This window comes from Takifugu rubripes, chromosome 19 (assembly GCF_901000725.2).
Source record: "Takifugu rubripes chromosome 19, fTakRub1.2, whole genome shotgun sequence".
Taxonomy (NCBI): Eukaryota; Metazoa; Chordata; class Actinopteri; order Tetraodontiformes; family Tetraodontidae; genus Takifugu; species Takifugu rubripes.
In genome coordinates this window covers 4606721-4627078 of record NC_042303.1, presented here as the reverse complement: position 1 = coordinate 4627078, position 20358 = coordinate 4606721, and the positions used below count along the sequence as shown (strand labels likewise).

The 20358-nt window shown below is 45.7% G+C and overlaps 1 protein-coding gene across 2 annotated transcripts; it reads right to left on the bottom strand.

Annotated features, from left to right (window-relative positions):
• Positions 1 to 2439: 2439 nt before the first annotated feature.
• Positions 2440 to 10443, bottom strand: LOC101072814 (serine/threonine-protein kinase 35-like). 2 transcript variants are annotated; one of them, XM_029827055.1, is made up of 3 exons: positions 9800 to 10443; positions 8667 to 9401; positions 2440 to 2499 (listed from the first exon to the last, which is right to left on the bottom strand). In XM_029827055.1, exons 1-2 carry the CDS (start codon positions 10293 to 10295, stop codon positions 8689 to 8691), a joined length of 1209 nt encoding a protein of 402 aa, XP_029682915.1. In that variant the 5' UTR covers positions 10296 to 10443; the 3' UTR covers positions 2440 to 2499; positions 8667 to 8688. The 2 variants fall into 2 exon arrangements, with proteins under 2 accessions (XP_029682915.1, XP_003976797.2); XM_003976748.3 differs by lacking the exon at positions 2440 to 2499 and adding an exon at positions 5979 to 7443.
• Between the last annotated feature and the right edge of the window lie 9915 nt (positions 10444 to 20358).

Below are 20358 nucleotides of genomic sequence, written 5' to 3'. Positions count from 1 at the left end.
TTTAAGATTAGACTTAAAACCTTCCTCTTTGAAAAAGCTTATTATCACTAATTCTGTTGTTCCAGTTACTATCCTAGACAGATAAATTATCATACTTAGGGGGTCGTCTAATTATTAGTAATGCTGCTATAAGCTGCTGGGGTCCAGAAACATGATCATCTGCGGTATTAGGTAACGCATTGCGTCACTTCCTGTCTTCTCACTAGAGTTTGTTGGTGAACTGTGCATGGTGTGTGTTGGATTTCTGTGTAGATTCTTTAAATATACACACATATGGTTGACACATATACACACAGTCTTCCTATATTTGCAGAAATGGAGGCTAAGCAACTGAAAAAAGCTGCTGAGAGCCTTATGTAAGTGACCAAAGCCTTGAGAAGAGTTCAAAAGCACCTTTTTGTCATTTCAAATGTTCCTCTTCTTTTCTGCTCTACTCATAAAACAGTGGTGAATACATTGGGCAGAAACTCAGAGAAAAGTCTTTTGATCCATGTGTGTCTGTGTGTGTGTGTCTGTGTGTCTGTGTGTCTGTGTGTGTGATAGATCTATGTGGTGGCCTTTGGGTCAGATGTGGGACCTTTTTGGTCCAGATGTGGGTTCTACGACTAATTTAAGCAGAACATCCCATGATTCTTTAGCATCACCACAGCAGTTGTTTCTTAAATTCCATTCAAATATTGTAGCTGTATTGCCACCATCGGTCCATTACAGACTCACAACTGGGCGTTCTGATCCCTGACCTTGGATAAAGAAACAAATGAATGAAAGTGGATTTATCTTCCTGTGTTTTACACGCAACATTATCTGCACAGAAATACCTGCAAGCAACTCTAAATGTGACTGACATCTGATTGGTCAATATTTGACATGTTCCAGGGGGTTCTCTCAGTCTTTGTAAGGTACAGCTGATGACATCAGCAGGGACTAAAGCGGCCTGTCAATCATTCATCAATAAAAACAGGTCCAGGTTTTCTCCATCATCAGAGCAGAAAAACAAGTTCAATGTCCTGCAACTGAAGCAGGTCACTGAACCGGACTCTCGTCTTCTCAGGTTCTGGTTTGGTCTACAAACAGGGCTCGTGTCTCTGGCACCTACTCTGTAGGTTTTCAGCTGATCTGCTTTTGCCTGAATGTTCTCAGGAAGGTTGACCTTGGCCCTGTTGTGATCACAAGGATCATGAAGCAGTATTTCATATTTTGACAGCTCAGGTTAGTGTCGGTGAGGAGCAGAAGAAAGCCTTCAGTCCTCAGCCCTTGTTGTTTTATGAGTTGTCTTAATCATTTCAGCCGCAGCCAAATTACCCAGAATCCATAAGACATATTTGTGTTGCTGTTATTGATCTGGATTGTATGAAGAAGCATGATGCTGCTCGGACAAACACACCTGTCACACACATCTGGGATGGAGATGGAGCCAGCAACAGGTCACCAGGTCACTTCAACTTGACCTCTGAGCAATGCTGGGCAGTTCACTTCCCCAGAGGACAGAGGAGGAATTACAACTGGCATTTAGTGATGATCAAAATGAACCCTTAATATTTGATGGATCTTCAGTCAGCTGGGTTCAGTCTGGGTCCAGTGTCCTGGTCCAGTTCACGCTTGCTCAGTATGGACCTCATTGACAGCAGGACAGATGTCGTCTTCAGTCCTCTATATTCTTCCGCTCTCTGACTTTGATGGCTCGCCTCTGTCATGCTGGCAGAATTTGTCTGTGGTCTGTATGGAACGCTGTAGATCTTTTCTCCACATTTAGGCCTGGTTGTTATGGTAACGTGCTTGGCAGAAAGGCCAGCTGATGTCTGTAGGTTACACACCGAGCAACTGAGCCTTGTGTGTTTACCTAGTAATGAGCTGAGAATATGAAACTAGGCATAGGCTGAAGCACCTGAGGACATACCGTATGTCAAATGTTCCAAACATGCAGAACACAAAAGAACACTGAATCAGCTGGTCGAGATTTTGATTTGTATTGTTATTATTTCATGGTTGAAACTTCATCTAGGTGTTATATGTTCATATTCTGTTTTTAAGGTCAATAAACTAAAGTCAGCTGTTCAGTTGCTCAGCAGCAGTACAAAAACACCTTATGTAACATGGGGGAACCACACTAATGACCTCTGCTGGCAGCATGAGGTATCACAACAACAACATTCATTCATTCATTCAATCAATCAATCTTTATTTATATAGCGTCTGTTACAATCAAAATTGTTTCTAGGCGCTTTACAGAATCCCAGGGCCTGACCCCCAACAAGCAACAATGGTAAGGAAAAACTCCCCTTTAACAGGAAGAAACCTTGAGCAGGACCAGGCTCATATAGGGGAACCCTCCTGCTGATGTGTAGAGAGGGAGGAGAAGGGGGAGGACAGGTAGAGGAGAGAATAGGTAGAGATCATAGAAATACATTATGTTAATTATAATAAACTGCCAGTAGAGTTGAGTGGGTCAGCAGGGTCAGAGGTCAGTAGGTCAGCATGCAACCATGAAGGCGGCGATACCTGTAGATGAATACAAGAAATAACATCACTGATCTACTTGGAGAGGAGAGGAGAGGAGAGGAGAGGAGAGGAGAGGAGAGGAGAGGAGAGGAGAGGAGAGGAAGCCATGACCCAGTGGCGGTCATGTTTCTGGACCCTGGCAGCCTCAGCCTATAGCAGCATAACTAAGATGTTCTCCAACTTCTCCAACTCCAACCCCCAATCTATGTGGCAGGGCATTCAGGTCATCAGCAACTACAAGCCCATCAATCCCTCTCCCCCCTCAACTGACATCTCTTTCCTCAATGAGCTAAACAACTTCTATGCTCGGTTTGAGAAGGACAACCATGAACAAGCGAGCAAGGTAGAGCTGACAGCTGGCCACCAACCCTTAACTTTCTCTACCACTGATGTCAGAGCGGAACTGAGCAGGATCAATCTACGCAAAGCTGCGGGCCCCGATGGCATCCCTGGATGTGTGCTCAGAACTTGTGCTGTGGAGTTATCAGGGGTCCTGACGGACTTATTCAATCTATCCCTGGCTCATGCAGTTGTGCCGACCTGCTTCAAATCCACCTCCATCGTGCCAGTACCAAAACATTCCACCCTAGCTTGTCTCAATGACTCCAGTAGCACTCACTCCTATCATAACAAAGTGCTTGGAGCAGCTGTTCTTGGCACAACTCAAATCCTGTCTCCCCCCCAACCCTGGACCCCCATCAGTACGCCTATCATAAGAACAGGAGCACAGAAGATGCTCTACAGCACTGCACTCTGTCCTCTCACACCTGGACAATGACGCATACGCCCGAATGCTGTTCATAGACTTCAGTTCAGCATTTAACACTGTCATCCCCTCCAAGCTGATAACCAAACGGATCTGGGCATCAGCACCTCCATCTGCAACTGGTTATTGGACTTTCTGACCAACAGACCACAACATGTGCGGTTAGATCATCACTGCTCCCCTACCCTCACTGTAAACACTGGAGTACCACAAGGCTGTGTGATGAGCCCATTCCTCTGCTCCCTTTTCACCCACGACTGCAGAGCTCTACATGGTTCCAACACCATCATCAAGTTCGCAATCAAATCAAATCAAATCAAATCAAATCAAATCAAATCAAATCAAATCAGTCTTTATTTATATAGCGTCTTATACAATCAAAATTGTTTCAAGGCGCTTTCCAGAATCCCAGGGCCTAACCCCAGACAAGCAACAGTGGCAAGGAAAAACTCCCCTTTAACAGGAAGAAACCTTGAGCAGGGCCAGGCTCATGTAGGGGGACCCTCCTGCTGATGGCCGGCTGGGTAGAGAGAGAGGAGAGGGAGAAGGAGAGGAGAGGAGAGGAGAGGAGAGGAGAGGAGAGGAGAGGAGAGGAGAGGAGAGGCACAGAGCACAGAAACACACACAAAAATACATTAAGCGGGACCGGAGGTCATCATGCAGCTCCAAAAGGCGGCGATACCTGTAAATAAACAGAGAGGGGAGGGGGGGGAAGCAGAAAAACTACACAAGAATCAGCATAACTAGTCTGCTTGATGAGGAGGAGGAAAGGAGAGGAAAGGAGAGGAGAGGAAACCATGACCCAGTGGGGTGACAGAGGCCTGTCAGGTGATCATGTTTCCGGACCCCGGCAGCCTTGGCCTATAACAGCATAGCTAAGATGTTATCGTAATGATTAGACAACCCCCTAAGTATGATAATTTGTCTGTCTATAATAGTAACTGGGACTACAGAATTAGCAACAATAAGCTTTTTCAAAGAGGTAGGTTTTAAGCCTAATCTTAAAAGTAGCGATGGAGTCAGCCTCCCGTACCTGGACAGGGAGCTGGTTCCATAGCAGGGGGGCCTATTAGCTAAATGCTCGGCCCCCCATTTTACTCCTAGAAACTCTGGAAACCACAAGTAGACCAGCATTCTGAGAGCGGAGCGGTCTATTGGGCTGGTAAGGTATCACTAGCTCCTCCAGGTAGGATGGAGCTAGGCCTCTGAGGACCTTGTAGGTCAGAAGAAGGGTTTTAAAAATTATTCTAAATTTAATGGGCAGCCAATGAAGCGACGCCATTACAGGAGTTATGTGATCTCTTTTGTCAATACCTGTCAGAACTCTGGCTGCAGCATTTTGGATCAACTGGAGGCCTCTTAAAGAGTTGTTTGGACACCCTGATAATAAAGAATTACAATAGTCCAGCCTGGAAGTAACAAAAGCATGAATTAACTTTTCAGCATCAGTAGCTTCCTAATCTTTGTGATGTTCCTCAGGTGAAAAAAGGCACTTCTAGAGACTAATTTAATGTGTGAGTTGAAGGAGAGGTTTTGGTCAAAAGTTACTCCTAGATTCCTCACAGAGAGACTAGATGTTAATGAGATACCATCTAGAGTGATCATGTGATCTAATTTGAAGACATCCAGGACTTTATGTCTTTAAGACAGGTCTGGAGCTTCACTAACTTCTCTGTCTCCTCTGGTTTCATGGATAAATAAAGCTGAGTGTCATCAGCATCGCAGATGACACCACGGTGATTGGCCTCATCAAGGATAACGATGAGTCAGCCTACAGGGAGGAGGTGGACCGTTTAGCTACGTGGTGCCACAACAACAACCTGCTGCTCAACACCAATAAAACTAAAGAACTCGTCCTGGACTTCAGGAGGAAGATGGACATCCCACCCATCCACATCAACGGAGCAGCGGTCGAGCGTGTGTCCAGCTTCAAATTCCTGGGGATCCACCTCTCACAGGACCTCACCTGGACGACTAACTGCTCCAGTTTGGTGAAGAAGGCTCACCAGCGTCTCTTCTTCCTGAGGACTCTGAAGAAACACCACCTCTCTTCAGACATCCTGGTGAACTTCTATCGTTGCACCATCGAGAGCATCCTTACCAGCTGTATTACGGTCTGGTATGGGAACTGCTCTGCCTCAGACCGGAAGGCATTGCAGAAGGTGGTGAAAACCGCCCAGCGAATAGCTGGAGCTCCTCTTCCTGCCATTGAGGAGATATACAGGAGGCGTTGTCGCAGGAGGGCCAAGAAGGTCTCTAAAGACTCCTGTCATCCAGCGCATGGATTGTTTACCCTCATGCCCTCTGGGAGGCGCTACAGGAGCCTCCGGACAAAAACCAGCAGGTTCAGAAACAGCTTCTTCCCCACTGCTGTCTCCCTGCTGAACTCCGACCCCTCTCACTTTACCTCCCTTCAGGCACAATTGTACATTCACGCTATTTGTATCTGTTATTTGCACTACCCACATCCGGTTATTTGCACTGCTTTCCATACTTTGCACATTTTTACGACACTTTATCATTATTGTATAGTCAAACCATACACAACATGCAGTTAAAAACTGCATAAATAATCTCTATTGACCCTGTAGGAAATTCAGCACCATAGTTACAGCCTGTATATAAATTTATCTTGGTTGCAATGACTTTTATATACCCTTTACATATCTGTGAACTCTGTAAATACAAACAGAGCCAGAAATTCTTTGGAAAATATGCTTTTTTACAATCTTTATTTAAACAAATAATGGGCAATAAAACCAGCAATAAAAACATCCTGCAGAAACATTTAAGAAGAGGTTCACAACCAACAACCCTGGGTGGAATAAAGCTGGAGTGACACCCTGCTGCTCCAGCCTGACAGGAAGTTGCATAGAAGAGTGGCCAATCAAAGAGGATAAAATCCTTGTGCTACAGATGAAAGAAAACTGTGGGGGTAAAGGTCTCAGGACATTTTTCCACCACCAACTCAAAAAGAATCATCTGTGAAGCTCAGCTAGTTTATCAACCTGGCATCCAGGCAGTATGTGTATAAAGGCAACTCCCAGTGAAGCTGACAGGAACATGTCTGGAGAAAGATGGCCGACGGAGACGAATCTGTTCAGGAAGGTGAGGTAGAAACTGTGGATTCAGGAGACCAAATCACAGAAGATCTTGAGCCAAATGGCTGCACAAAGGCACCACAGGCGGTAAAACCCGCCAGAGCTCAGGGAAACATCAGGTTCCTGTCAGGAAAACCTTCTGGAAATCTGAGCTATAAAAGCACTGATCAAATATGAGACAATTCACATCTTTATGTGGGCAAAACCTTGGAGGACAACTGGGATTTCATGACAGCAACAATGTGGAAACTGATGTGAACTGTGGGCGGGGTCAACCCGACCATCCTCAAATCACATTCTCTGCTTTCAAAAGTGCAGAAAGAACAGGTAATAAATACGCGTGAACACTAACACAGGCTGATCCAGAGAGTGCCCTGCTATCTGGCCTCAGGTTTATAACAACCATACAGAACTTTTCATTCACAGATTACACCAGTATCACCCAAAGCAAAAGAAAATCAGCCAGGTCGACCTTAAAACACAAGTGTTGGAATAAATATTACTGCAACACACCACAAGATTGTGCAAAACATGTAGAAACATCAACGTGATGTCGAATCAAAGTCCTACGGCAACAAACCTAGCATATTTTTACCTGTCGATGATAAAAAACGATGTCTATGTTTTATTTGTTAACAAGTTAGAAGGCTCGCAACCATCTGGCCAACAAGCAACTTGATGAAGGTCCTGAAATTAGTGAATTATCTTCTCATTTCAATGGGTAATGATCAGCCAGAAACCCAATTTAGCCTTGTTAAGCTAACTAATGTCTTGACAAATCTCACCAGGGCAACAAATGGCTGCTTCACTTTTATCAAAGCTACAAGTTCACATGTGACCATCAACCATCAGCAAACAGTTCCGTAGAGACAACATCGATGTTTATGTTTGACATGGTTCCAGTGCCAGCAAACGGAACACGTCTGTTAGCGCGCTCTCTAGATTTACGTCAACAATAGTCTCCAGACTTCAGTTCCTCTGTGGATGTGCGGTGACGTCAGCTGACAATCCAGCTCCAACCTAAAGCTCTGAGGAGGCCACCAAGACACTTTCTTTTGCAGCAGTCGACTCTCTGATCTGCAAACAGGAAGTGAGACAGCAACATCAACAACAAAATGGTGGAATACAGAGCAGCACAGTTGGTGATGTAATCATCCTCAACATCATACTGATCAATCAGGAAGATGCTACACCAGATAATGTTAAAGACGTTTGTTTGGTGTCTTCAACAACCTTCAAGAGTTGATCTGATCAACAAACTGTCACCTGATCTCCGGAGAACCAAGCGCAGCTGCACACCAAACAAAGCTGGTGTCGATGATGTGGGTGAGGGGGTGGGGTCAGCAATATTACTGGTTTTATTATTCTGCAGCTTCGCACAAGTTAAGAGTGTTTAGAACATTGTTCTACCAGGATCCATTTTAGAATAGAAATGTTTGAATCTCTGCACATAAAACCTCCCGAACAAACACATCTACCCAAACTGCTGGTTTATGAAGTTGGTTCATTTAGAAACGCGTTCTCTGAACTTATGTGGAGAACGACCCTCAGGGTAAAGCCCGGGGTTTGTTAGCCATGGGCAGTAGCACAAAGCCATGTGCCATTTGTTTTTTCCCAGATACAGTCTGTACTGATCAACAGCGTTACATTATAGGCTCAGAAGTTCAGGCAGGCTTTATCCAACACAACACGTCCCTCAACGCCTAGGCAGGCCTTTTCTGTGGCGTGTAAAACCTGTCAGACAGGCTGGAAGCTGCTGGATTTAGGAAGTGAAAGGATGTGTGTAATTATCTATTCTGACTCCTGTCAGAACCTGTCCTGCCTCAGAGTAAAGAGGGAGCTAACTGGGGAGGTCTTCATACATGACACATGTCTGGTACTGAAGCAACAGCTCAGTATCATGTATGAGCAGAGACATGAGCAGGTGGAACTGCTTTCATTTCTCAAGCCCAAACATCAAAGCACGTCCTATTTCCAGCTGTAAAGAACTTAATGGATCCAGACCAGGTGGCATCCAAGAACTCAGAGAGTCTGCAGGACAATTCGTTTAATTCCCTACGTCTAATCTGGAGGAACGAGCCTTCACACTATCGGTTGGAAGCTGCAGAACAACATCCTCAGGTCCGTACGTGTATCTTCTGAAGCTGTTCGATGTATAAAACCAGCAAACTAAAATTATCTACAGCCACAACATACATTCATTCATGTCTGCCAATGTTTGGTGTGAGGCCAAGAACAAGTGGAAGACGTTCAGGTTTTCCAGGGTCGAGCTAACAAATTAGGGCTAAAATTCCAAGTACCTGGAAATGGAGTGTGATGGGATCACGCGGCACACGTGACCTGTTCCATTCGGGCCTGCAGCTCAAAGGCGCTGGGTCGGTCCTGAAGGTTGACAGCCAGCATGTCTTGCAGCAGTTTCCCCACAGCGTTTGACATGCACGATCTGTGTTTCTGAGGGATATGCAGAACCATCTTTGGATTCTCCAGCAGAGCCTCGCCCACCGGAACGATTTCCGCTCCCTGTCTCACATATGTACCAAGCAGCTCCCGTTTGGACTCTGCATCGATGAAGGTGATCCTTTCCAGCATGGCCCAGATGACGATGCCCAAAGCAAATATGTCAGCCTTGGCGGTGTAGTGTCCCACCCACACCTCTGGGGCCATGAAGAAGTCCGAGCCGCAGGCAGACGACAGCCAGAACTTGTTGATGTTTCTGTTCTTGCCTTCACTGTTACTGCCCATGCCACCGTCGCTGAGACCAGCACAGACTTTGCTCAGGCCAAAGTCAGCCACCTTGAGGACCGGTGTGCCCGACCTCTCTGAGATGAGGATGTTATCGGGTTTGAGGTCTCTGTGCACAATATTGTTCTCGTGCAAGAACGCGAGGGCACTAGTTAGCTGTAGCATGAAGCTGTTGTTAGTCTGCGAGTTGGGCTGTCGGGACAAGATGAATTGGTTCAGATCGCCTCCTTCACAGAACTCCATGACAAACCACAGGTAACAGGGCTCCTCCTGAGGGCTCAGAACACGCTCACCTGCAGGGGATCACATGACAATGGTGGCATCAGGCACATTATCCAAACATTCTCCAACAACAATAAGAATTCCAGAATGCCCTGAAATGATCTTGATGAGCAGAGACATGTAACCATGATACAATGCCATGGTAACAGAGAAGATTCAACACATGGACGTGATGGCTCCCAACAGTGCTCAAAATCAGAGGAGCACATCATGACTAGCCTGCAACCCGCCGAGAGACTCCATTTTAATCAGTCTAGAGCTCCTCCCTCCCTCAGCAGCATGACATGACAACAGTCTCTCTGTGACTGACAGACCCAGACCCAACCCAGTTCAATCTGACTGTACCAACCCAAATCTCCACCTTACTGGTGTTTGGTCACCTAACGTGACCCGGCTCAGAGGGGCTGACCTTTCAGGGAGGTTTCCACCAGGCGCAGGTACTGTCTGGAGCGCTTGTTCCCGTGGCTCATCCTCTGGGCCATTCCGTTCTTCTGGAGCACACATTCCTCCAGGTGGACCACGTTCTGGTGCCGCTTCTCCAGACTCGTTAAAGCCCAGAACTCTTGCAAGGCGAGCTCCACGTTCTCCGGCGCATCGCATCGCAGTTTCTTTACCGCGACCCCGGATCCGGACCTCCGGGCCAACGCCTCGTACACCACGCCGTACGTGCCTCGTCCCACCTCTCGCAGCAAGCTGTAGCGGGGAGCCATGGCCCTCAGACCTGGGTTGGCTTTTTTCTGAAAGCCGCCGTCCTCGTTAGTGTCACCGTCCTCTCCTTCCGTGTTTCCCACGCAGAGACACCGCAGGACTCCAGAGTCGTCAACTCGCCCCCAGACGTGCGTTTCAAGGGAGCCTCGCGCACTCCTTGTACGTTTTCGCCAGTTGTCGCCATCGGTTGTTTCCATGGTGACTATAGGAATACGCAGAAAACCAACATGTTTTTAATGGAACCGGGTCGGTTCTTCAATGTGACTCAAATACACAACAGAAACGGAAATGTAGGTTAAACCGAGTAGGCGAAAGATCATTGCGTCACTTCCTCACAATGAAAGACATTTCCACCCAAGACCTTCACAGTAAAATCAGCCCTTACCCAAATTTTATTCATCAGCTTTATAATAATATTACACAATATAATACAACATATAAACGTAATTGTGATATGATCGTTTTTCGATTTGTTTTCTTTTCTCCTTTGCTGCTTTTATTTTTCTGTTTTAACTTTCTATTACAGTACTCTCGACTTCAGCGTGGCAATGTGATGCAGTTCAGGTAGCCCTCATCAAATTTGGACGTACCATTGTTTTTAATGTTTTGGTTCATTCTCTCAACTTTCCCTAGGGACTGGGGGTGATAAACCGTCCCATAGCTGTGTTTGAGACCCATCATTTTTTCAACATTTTCCAGGTGTTTTAAAGGGGGTCCCGTTATCTGATCTGATGCGTATTGGGAGCCCATGATTTGGAATGTAGTAGTTGATCAATGCTTTAATCACTGCCTCCGCATCCTCTTTTGCAGTAGGATACGCTTCGGGCCAACCAGAGTAGACGTCCACTATTACCAGTAGATAGCATTTACCCCTTACCCGGTCTCCCATGTCTGTGAAATCCATTAGGATTTCTTCTCCTGTTGTTTTAGGAGCTGGAAATAGTCCTGGGAGAAGATGCACATCAGGCTGGGAATTGTACTGAGTGCAGATCCTGCATTTGAGTGCAACATTTGTCAAAACAGTTTGCAGCTTGGAATGCCAGAAATTTCTACAGAGTCTTCTCATGGCATCGATCCCTACATGTGCAGGACCGTGTGTTTCTTGGCACATGTCCATCAGGTACCTCTCGGGTACCACCACTAGTCCATCTTTGTTCTGCCATAGATAGACTTGTTCACCCCCTGTTGTTATCTCAATAGAAGTTACAGATGCTCCATGCTTGCTCCATAACTCTTGCTCTTCTTTTGAAGATGACGCTTGCACAATGCCCCACTCATGCATTGAGAGGGGCCTTCTTGGGCTTTCTCTTCTGCCACTTCTACAAGAGGTATAATGTTTGCTACATTCAGACCTGCATCATGTTTGGCTGCTCTATCTGTTCCTTCATTACCGATTCCATGGAGCGATTTATCTCCTGTATGAGCAGCTATTTTTATTACAGCAAGTCTTTTAGCCTCTGGCTAAATCTTCGTGTTTTGGTAGGTCGCCAGCTGCGGTTTTCCACCCATTTCTGACCCAAGATCCTAAATCTTAAATCGTACAACAAAATAATCAATCAATCAATCAATCAATCAATCAATTTTTATTTATATAGCGTCTTTTACAATCAAAATTGTTTCTAGGTGTTTTACAGAATCCCAGAGCCTAACCCCAAACAAGCAACAGTGGCAAGGAAAAACTCCCCTTTAACAGGAAGAAACCTTGAGCAGGACCAGGCTATGTAGGGGGACCCTCCTGCTGATGGCCGGCTGGGTAGAGAGAGAAGAGAAGGGGGAGGACAGGTAGACTGCTTCCTGACAGCAGTCATGTGTGGGTTTCATTTTCATGTTTGTTGCCATGTTAATTTTGTCATTTTTGTAGGCTATATGTGGCTGCGTTAGAACTTTGATGACTGCGTTTTCTCGTCCGGGTGTGATGGAGAATGCTGATGAGTCTATGATTGCGGAGACTGCATGGTCAGTGTTAATAAAGAGCTGTTGTTTTTGAACAACCATCTCTGTTTTCTGGACTAGCTTTGCTAGGGCTGCTATAAATCTTGTGCCTGCTGGGGCTTTCTGTTCAATGGAATCCAAAATAATGCTGTAGTAGCCCAATACATGTCTCTGCCCCCGTCGTTGCTGATAGAGGCAGGCGTTAGCCGTTTGGCCGTCATCAGCAACAGAAACATCTAATCTGAAAGGGGTGGAATAGTGCGGATTTGCCAGAGCAGCCACATTGGCCAGAATACATTTAATGTGTTCAAAGTCAGAAAGGGCTTGTTCAGTCCATTCCAGGGGCGCTCTGGGGTTGGAGAAGCCTGCCATTTTCATGATGCCCCTGAGGAAGGCAGTACACATGGCATAATCTGGGATGAAATGTCTGCTGAAGTTTATAAGGCCCAGGAAGGACTGCATGTGTTTGATTGTTTGAGGCTGTTCATGAGTGAAGATGCTGTGTCTTTGAGAGGTGGTCATCTCACAGCCTCGTCCTGAAAGAATGGCCCCGAGGAACTGAACTCTGGTGCAGACAAGTTGGAGTTTTGATTTTTTGAGAAGGAAGCCAAGTTCTGCCAGATACTGTAGCAGAGAAAAAGAGGCTGATAAGGAGGTTTCTCGGGTGTGGGCTGCAATGAGCAGATCGTCCACATTTTGAATGAGAAGGGTGTTTTCTGGCAGGGAGGGAGAGTTTTGCAGCAATTGTCTGAGAATGGTGTTAAAGATTCCTGGTGTCAGAGAGAATCCTTGCAGCATGCGAGTATAAGTGTACTGGTAAAGCATTGGCTAAATCAATGACAGTAAACCACTGATGTTCTGGTGTTAGCATTGCCATGGCTGTGGTTGGGTTAGGAACCGCTTGAGGTGGTTCAAGGACAAGGTTGTTAATAGCTCTAAGATCATGTGCCATTCTACATGTTTTCTTATCTGGTTTCAAAACTGGCAGAATAGGTGTGTTCCATGGTGATGTGGTGGGGTAGATTAAATCAAATCAAATCAAATCAATCTTTATTTATATAGCGTCTTATACAATCAAAATTGTTTCAAGGCGCTTTCCAGAATCCCAGGGCCTGACCCCAGACTGATGGCCGGCTGGGTAAAGAGAGAGGAGAAGGGGGAGGACAGGTAGAGGATAGGATAGGTAGGAGAGGAGAGGAGAGGAGAGGAGAGGGGTAGAGGAGAGAAGTAGAGTGAAGGGGAGGTAGAGGAGAGGAGACGGAGGAGGAGGGGAAGGAGGAGAGGAGAGGAGAGGAGAGGAGAGGAGAGGAGAGGAGAGGAGAGGAGAGGCACAGAGCACACACACAAAAAATATGATATACAATCACTTCAGCGGGGCCGGAGGTCATTATGCAGCTCCGAGGGCGGCGATACCTGTAAATAAATAGAGGGGGGGGGGGAGAAGCAGAAGAACTACACAAGAATCAGCATAACTAGTCTACTTGATGAGGAGAGGAGAGGAGAGGAGAGGAGAGGAGAGGAGAGGAGAGGAGAGGAGAGGAGAGGAGAGGAGAGGAGAGGAAACCATGACCCAGTGGAGTGACAGAGGCCTGTCAGGTGATCATGTTTCCGGACCCCGGCAGCCTTGGCCTATAACAGCATAGCTAAGATGTGACCTAACGATTAGACGACCCCTAAGTATGATAATTTGTCTGTCTATGATAGTAACTGGAACTACTGAATTAGTAACAATAAGCTTTTTCAAAGAGGTAGGTTTTGAGTCTGATCTTAAAAGTAGCGATGGAGTCAGCCTCCCGTACCTGGACAGGGAGATGGTTCCATAGCAGGGGGGCCTGGTAGCTAAATGCTCGGCCCCCCATTCTACTCCTGGAAACTCTGGGAACTACAAGTAGACCAGCATTCTGAGAGCGGAGCGGTCTATTGGGCTGGTAAGGTATCACTAGCTCCTCCAGGTAGGATGGAGCTAGGCCTCTGAGGACCTTGTAGGTCAAAAGAAGGGTTTTAAAAATTATTCTAAATTTAACGGGCAGCCAATGAAGAGACGCCAGTACAGGAGTAATGTGATCTCTTTTGTCAATACCTGTCAGAACTCTGGCTGCAGCATTTTGGATCAACTGGAGGCTTCTTAAAGAGTTGTTTGGACACCCTGATAATAAGGAGTTACAGTAGTCCAGCCTGGAAGTAACAAATGCATGGTGTTGAAGGAGAGATTTTGATCAAAAGTTACTCCTAGATTCCTCACAGAGAGACTAGATGTTAATGTAGATACCATCTAGAGTGATCATGTGATCTAATCTATCCCTGAGAGGTTCAGGACCAAACACCATGACCTCAGTTTTTCCTGGGTTAAGGAGGATGAAATTTGAAGACATCCAGGACTTTATGTCTTTAAGACAGGTCTGGAGCTTCACTAACTTCTCTGTCTCCTCGGGTTTCATGGATAAATAGAGCTGAGTGTCATCAGCATACCAATGAAAATTTATCCCATGCTGCCGAATAATGTTCCCTAAGGGAAGCATGTACAATGTGAAGAGGATTGGTCCGAGTACAGAACCTTGAGGAACTCCATGGCTAACCCTACTGTATGAGGAGGGAACACCATGGACATGGGCAAACTGGTATCTATCAGATAAGTATGATCTAAACCAGTCTAGTGCTGTCCCTTTAATCCCAATCACATGTTCCAGTCTCTGTAACAGGATGCTGTGATCAACTGTATCAAAAGCAGCACTGAGGTCCAGCAGAACCAGCATAGAGACCAGTCCATGATCGGAAGCTATGAGAAGATCATTAGTGACTTTAAGAAGTGCTGTTTCTGTGCTGTGGTGAGCTCTAGAGCCTGACTGAAACATCTCAAACAGGCTGTTCCTCTGCAGGTGCTCCAGTAACTGAGTCACCACCACCTTCTCTAGAACTTTAGAGATAAAAGGAAGGTTGGATATTGGCCTATAATTTGCTAAGACATCGGGATCCAGTGATGGTTTTTTAAGCAACGGCTTAATCACTGCCACCTTGTAGGACCGGGGTACATAACCTGACACTAAAGAACCATTGATCTGGTCCAGGATAGAACTGCCTATCAATGGTAAAACATCCTTCAACAGGTGTGTTGGGATGGGATCTAAAAGACACGTGGTGGTCTTGGATTTCTGAATTAGCGATGACGCCTCAGAAAAATATATAGGGCTGAAGGAGCTTAAGGGCTCGTTGGAGACCCTGTATGTTCCCACAGTCGGCACATCTGGTGATGGTCCAGTTGTTGGGATGGCCTGGTTAGCTTTCTCTCTGATAGCTAGAACTTTATCAGTGAAGAAGCTCATGAAGTCTTCACCACTAAGGGAAGAAGGGATACGTGGATCTAAAACACTGTGACTCTTAGTTAATTTGGCCACAGTGCTGAAAAGAAACCTGGGGTTGTTCTTATTTTCCTCAATCAAAGAAGAAAAATAAGCTGTTCTAGCCTTGCGAAGGGCCTTTTTGTAAACTACTAGACAGTCTTTCCAGGCTACATGGTAGCTGTCTATTTTACAAGAATGCCACTTCCTTTCCAGTCTTCGCACTTTCTGCTTGAGGGTCCTGATATGTGAATTATACCAGGGGGCACACCTCCTCTGATTTACTATTTTTTTTTTCAGGGGGGCAACAGAATCAAGCGTGATTCTCAGTGAGGTTGCTGCACCTTCAGCAATAGAGTCAACCTCAGCAGGGCTAAGATTATAATGATTGATCCCTGGGGAAACACACGGTGGTCCTGGGATCAGCACAGGGATCACTTCCTTAAACTTAGCTACAGCATTATCTGAAAGACATCTGCTATAGTAAGACTGAGCTCTGAGCATAGAAGAATCCTTAATCATAAATGTAAAAGTGATCAAAGAATGGTCTGACAGGACTGGGTTTTGAGGGAACACTGACACATGTTCTACCTCAACACCATAAGTCAGAACTAGATCTAGGGTGTGGTTAAAGCTGTGAGTTGGTTGGTTTATCTGCTGGAGGAAACCAACTGACTCAAGTAATGAAATGAAGCCATTTCTAAAGCTGTCATTTATAACGTCCATATGGATATTAAAGTCTCCAATGATAATGACTTTTTCCGTTCTAAGGACCAAGTCAGATAAGAAATCAGAGAACTCAGACAGGAACTCTGAATGTGGCCCAGCAGGGGGCCGATATACAACTACAAACAGAAGTGGCTTTTCTGTCCTCCAGTTCAGATGGGTGATGCCAAGAGTCAGGCTTTCAAATGAACTGAAGCTATGTTTTGGTCTGGGATTAATTAATAACTTGGAGTGATAGATTGCTGCCACTCCCCCTCCTCGACCAGTAACACGTGGAATATGATAATTAAGATGGGTAGGAGGAGTAGATTCATTTAAGCTCACATACTCCTCCTCCTGAAGCCAGGTCTCAGTAAGACAAAATAAATCAATGTGATGATCCGCTATCAGGTCGTGCACTAACAGGGATTTACACAAAAGAGATCTAATATTTAACAGTCCACACTTAATTGTGGTATTAGTTTCTGCAACTTGTGCTTCAGGATTAATTTTAATAAGATTTTGGTGATTGACCGCTCCCCCACTCTGTGCTTGGTGAACTTTTAACCGTGGAACAGAGACTATCTCTATAGTGTTAAATATGTTATTGTTGGTGGGTGAGGGTTCTAAGGAAGCAGCAGAGAGGTGTGTAAGACTACAACTCTGCATCCTGGTCTGGACCCTGGATTGTCAGGTCACTTTGGGTCTAATAAAATTAGCCAGATTACTAGAAATGAGAGAAGCACCATCTCGCGTGGGATGGACACCGTCTCTCCTAATCAGACCAGGTTTTCCCCAAAAGGTGCTCCAATTGTCTATAAAGGCTAGGGTTAGGGTTAGCCAGCGACGAAGCGATGACATGCGGCTAAACATCTCATTGCTGGCCAGATTGGGGAGGGGATCAGAGAATGCTACGGAGTCCGACATCGTTTTTGCGTAGTTACACACCGACTTCAAGTTAATTTTAGTGACCTCCGACTGATGAAGCCGGGTGTCGTTGGCTCCGACGTGAATAATAACTTTACCAAATTTACGATTACGTCTCGCCAGCAGCCATAAATTTGCTTCTATGTCGCCCGCTCTGGCCCCCGGAATGCACCTAACTATGGTCGCTGGAGTCGGCTTCACGTGGCGCAAAACAGAGTCGCCAATTACCAGGGTCGGTTTCTCAGCGGGTGTGTCGCCGAGTGGGGAAAAGCGGTTAGCCACGGGAAGCGGTTGGTGGTGCACCGCGGGCCTTTGTTTTGGGCTACGCTTCCTACCAACCGTCACCCATATATCATTGTGTGTATATATTGTATATACCCATCACAGTTTTATTCGCTACTTAAGCACTTCTGGTTGGATGCTAACTGCATTTCGTTGCCTTGTACTTTATTTATTTATTTATCTTTATTTATATGGCACTTTTCATACGCTAGGTAGCACAAAGTGCCTCACAAAGGATAAAAACAGCAAAGAGAACAAGAGAATCAAGAAAAGGACACACACACACACATGCATACAACACACTTACACACACACCCACACACATAAACAAGCTGAGGCAAGCTGAGACATGGCTGGGCACCGAGACCTGAGGCGAAGGAGACGCCACCTTTGGAGGCCCACCAGGCCGAGGGAGGTCACGGTCCGTGACCACAGGTGGTACCGCCACAAAGACCACCCCGACCCGGACAGACCGGAGGCTCCACACCAAAGCACAGAGCCCCCTAACCACCCAGGCCAGAGTCGACAATGGGACAGCACCCCCAGCGGTAGACCGGAAACATCTCCCAGCCTGGCAGGCCCCCATGAGGGAACACCATGAGGAAACACTGGAGCTAAAAACTGAAGGACTGAAACAGTAAATGGGATAAAAGGTATAAAAGCTAAAAACTGAGGAACTAAGAAGTAGTAAAACAGTACTAAGACTAAAACAGACTAAAACAGTAAATGTGATAAAAGGTGTAAAGACTAAAAACTGAGAATAAGAACTGAGGGAGTAAAACAGTACTAAGACTAAAACAGACTAAAACAGTAAATGGGTTAAAAGGTGTAAAGACTAAAAACTGAGAAACTAAGAACTGAGGGAGTAAAACAGTAAAAGTATCAAGTAAAATAAGGATAAGACATAAAAAGTATGAGGACATAAAAGAAATTAAAAATAATCAGAAAATCAGTTAAAGGCCTGATTAAAAAGGTGTGTCTTGAGCCTCTTTTTAAAAATCTCAACAGTCTCTGCGGCCCTGAGGTTCTCCGGCAGGCTGTTCCACAGTCGGGGACCATAATAACTGAAGGCCGCTTCCCCGTGCGTTTTAGAGCTTACATGTGGAATGGTTAAAAGGCCGGTGCCCGAGGACCTCAGGGTCCGCGAGGGTTGATAGAATAAAAGCATGTCTGATAAATAAGTCGGGCCAAGACCATTAAGACATTTAAAAACTAATAAAAGAACCTTAAAATCGATCCTGAAACGCACGGGTAGCCAATGCAGCGATTCTAAAACCGGTGTGATGTGCTCCCGCCCTCTGGTCCTCGTCAGCACCCGTGCAGCTGAGTTTTGTAATAATTGTAGGTTAGTGACGCTCTTTTTTGGAAGACCAGAGAGCAGGGCATTACAATAATCTAAACGACAAGAGATAAAAGCGTGCATCAGCACCTCCGTGCTGGCCTGAGAGAGAAACGGGCGGACTCTGGCTATATTCTTCAGGTGGTAAAAACCTACCTTTGTTATGTTTTTGATGTGTGGGATAAAACTAAGCTCAGAGTCAAAGATCACACCCAGATTTTTTACAAATTGAGATGGCTTAAAATCCTTTAACTTTGGTACAAGTTTCTCTCTCTGACCTTCAGGACCAATGACTAAGACTTCTGTTTTGTCCTGGTTGAGCTGTAGGAAGTTTTCTGCCATCCATGACTGGATATCTAAAATACAGTTAAAAAGGGCATCAACTGTGTCATCAGGAGCCACGGCGATGTACAGTTGCGTATCGTCAGCATAGCTGTGGAAGCTGATGCCGTGACTCCTGATGACGTCCCCAAGAGGAAGCATGTAAAGATTAAAAAGGGTTGGACCTAAAATTGACCCTTGGGGAACCCCACATTTTGTCTCGTGGATTCTCGAGGAGCATGTATCCATACTTACAAAGAAGCTTCGATCAGTAAGGTAGGAGGTGAACCAGTTAAGAACAGTACCAGAGAGGCCGACCAGGTTTTTGTGACATGTGTAATGACAATAAAGTTGAATCTAATGTGGAATCTTCTCACATTTTCTAATCCATGTGGGTTTCCTATATGCTGCAGGTCTTCCCACTCATCTTTCCAACGGTAGTAATCCCTCATGTCACCGGAAAATATGGGTAGGCCGGCCCGCTCGAGACTAATTAGTGGCCTGATATCATAAGGTCTTGGGTTCATGCCTGAATCACCTTGCGGCGTGTTGAACATCCTATACAGCGTGTTCACAGCATCTGGAAATACGCCATCGTTGAAATTTGGGGGCAGGCTAGGCAAGCTGGGCTGGGCGCCTCCTCCTGGAGTTTGAGGGTGGGACGGCTTGGTCTTGGGTCGAGCCCCAGCAGATGCTGCCTCTTCACTAGGCTTACTTCGTTGCCCATCTGGTTCCTCTTCATCAGCACCAGATGGGAACCAGCCTTGACCACTGTCTTGCCATGCCCACTCGTCCCATAGTTTCTCACGTTGTTTCCTTAGCTTTCTGATGCAGTCCTTTATTTCGGTTAACTTGGGTCTAGGTATCAGCATCATCCAATCATTTATTTCTTTTTCAAGTTCGAAAATATCTCGTTCCAGGCTTTTATTCATCAGGTCACGTTCCTTTTTGGTCTTCTGCTTATAGTCAGTTTTCTCGGCCTCATCTATAGCTGACTTAGCTTCACGGGCGAGGATGGTGATTGACCCTTCAGCAAACCTGGTCCAGAAGCTCATTAGAACAATTTGTTCAGTTTCAACAAACTTGCGATCGCAACCTGCTGTTTTTTCATCGACGAGCATAGCCATTTCCTCAGTATGATCATCACCAGCTTCTCTCAGGGCTGCGATGTATTCAAATCCTGCATCTCTGACTTTTGAGTGCTCCGATTTTAAATGTCTCCAGTTAGCTTCAGCATTAGCTTACCAATGGGCAATGTGCTCCTGTATAGCTCCAAAGCAAATTTAACAGCTTGAGATGAACCGTTAACCCGGAAGTCACCAAGCCCTTTTCACACTAAAATGCTCAACTTCAAAACAAATGAAAGAAGACCTTTATAATAATGATAAATAACACACAAATACAGAGGACTTAACACAA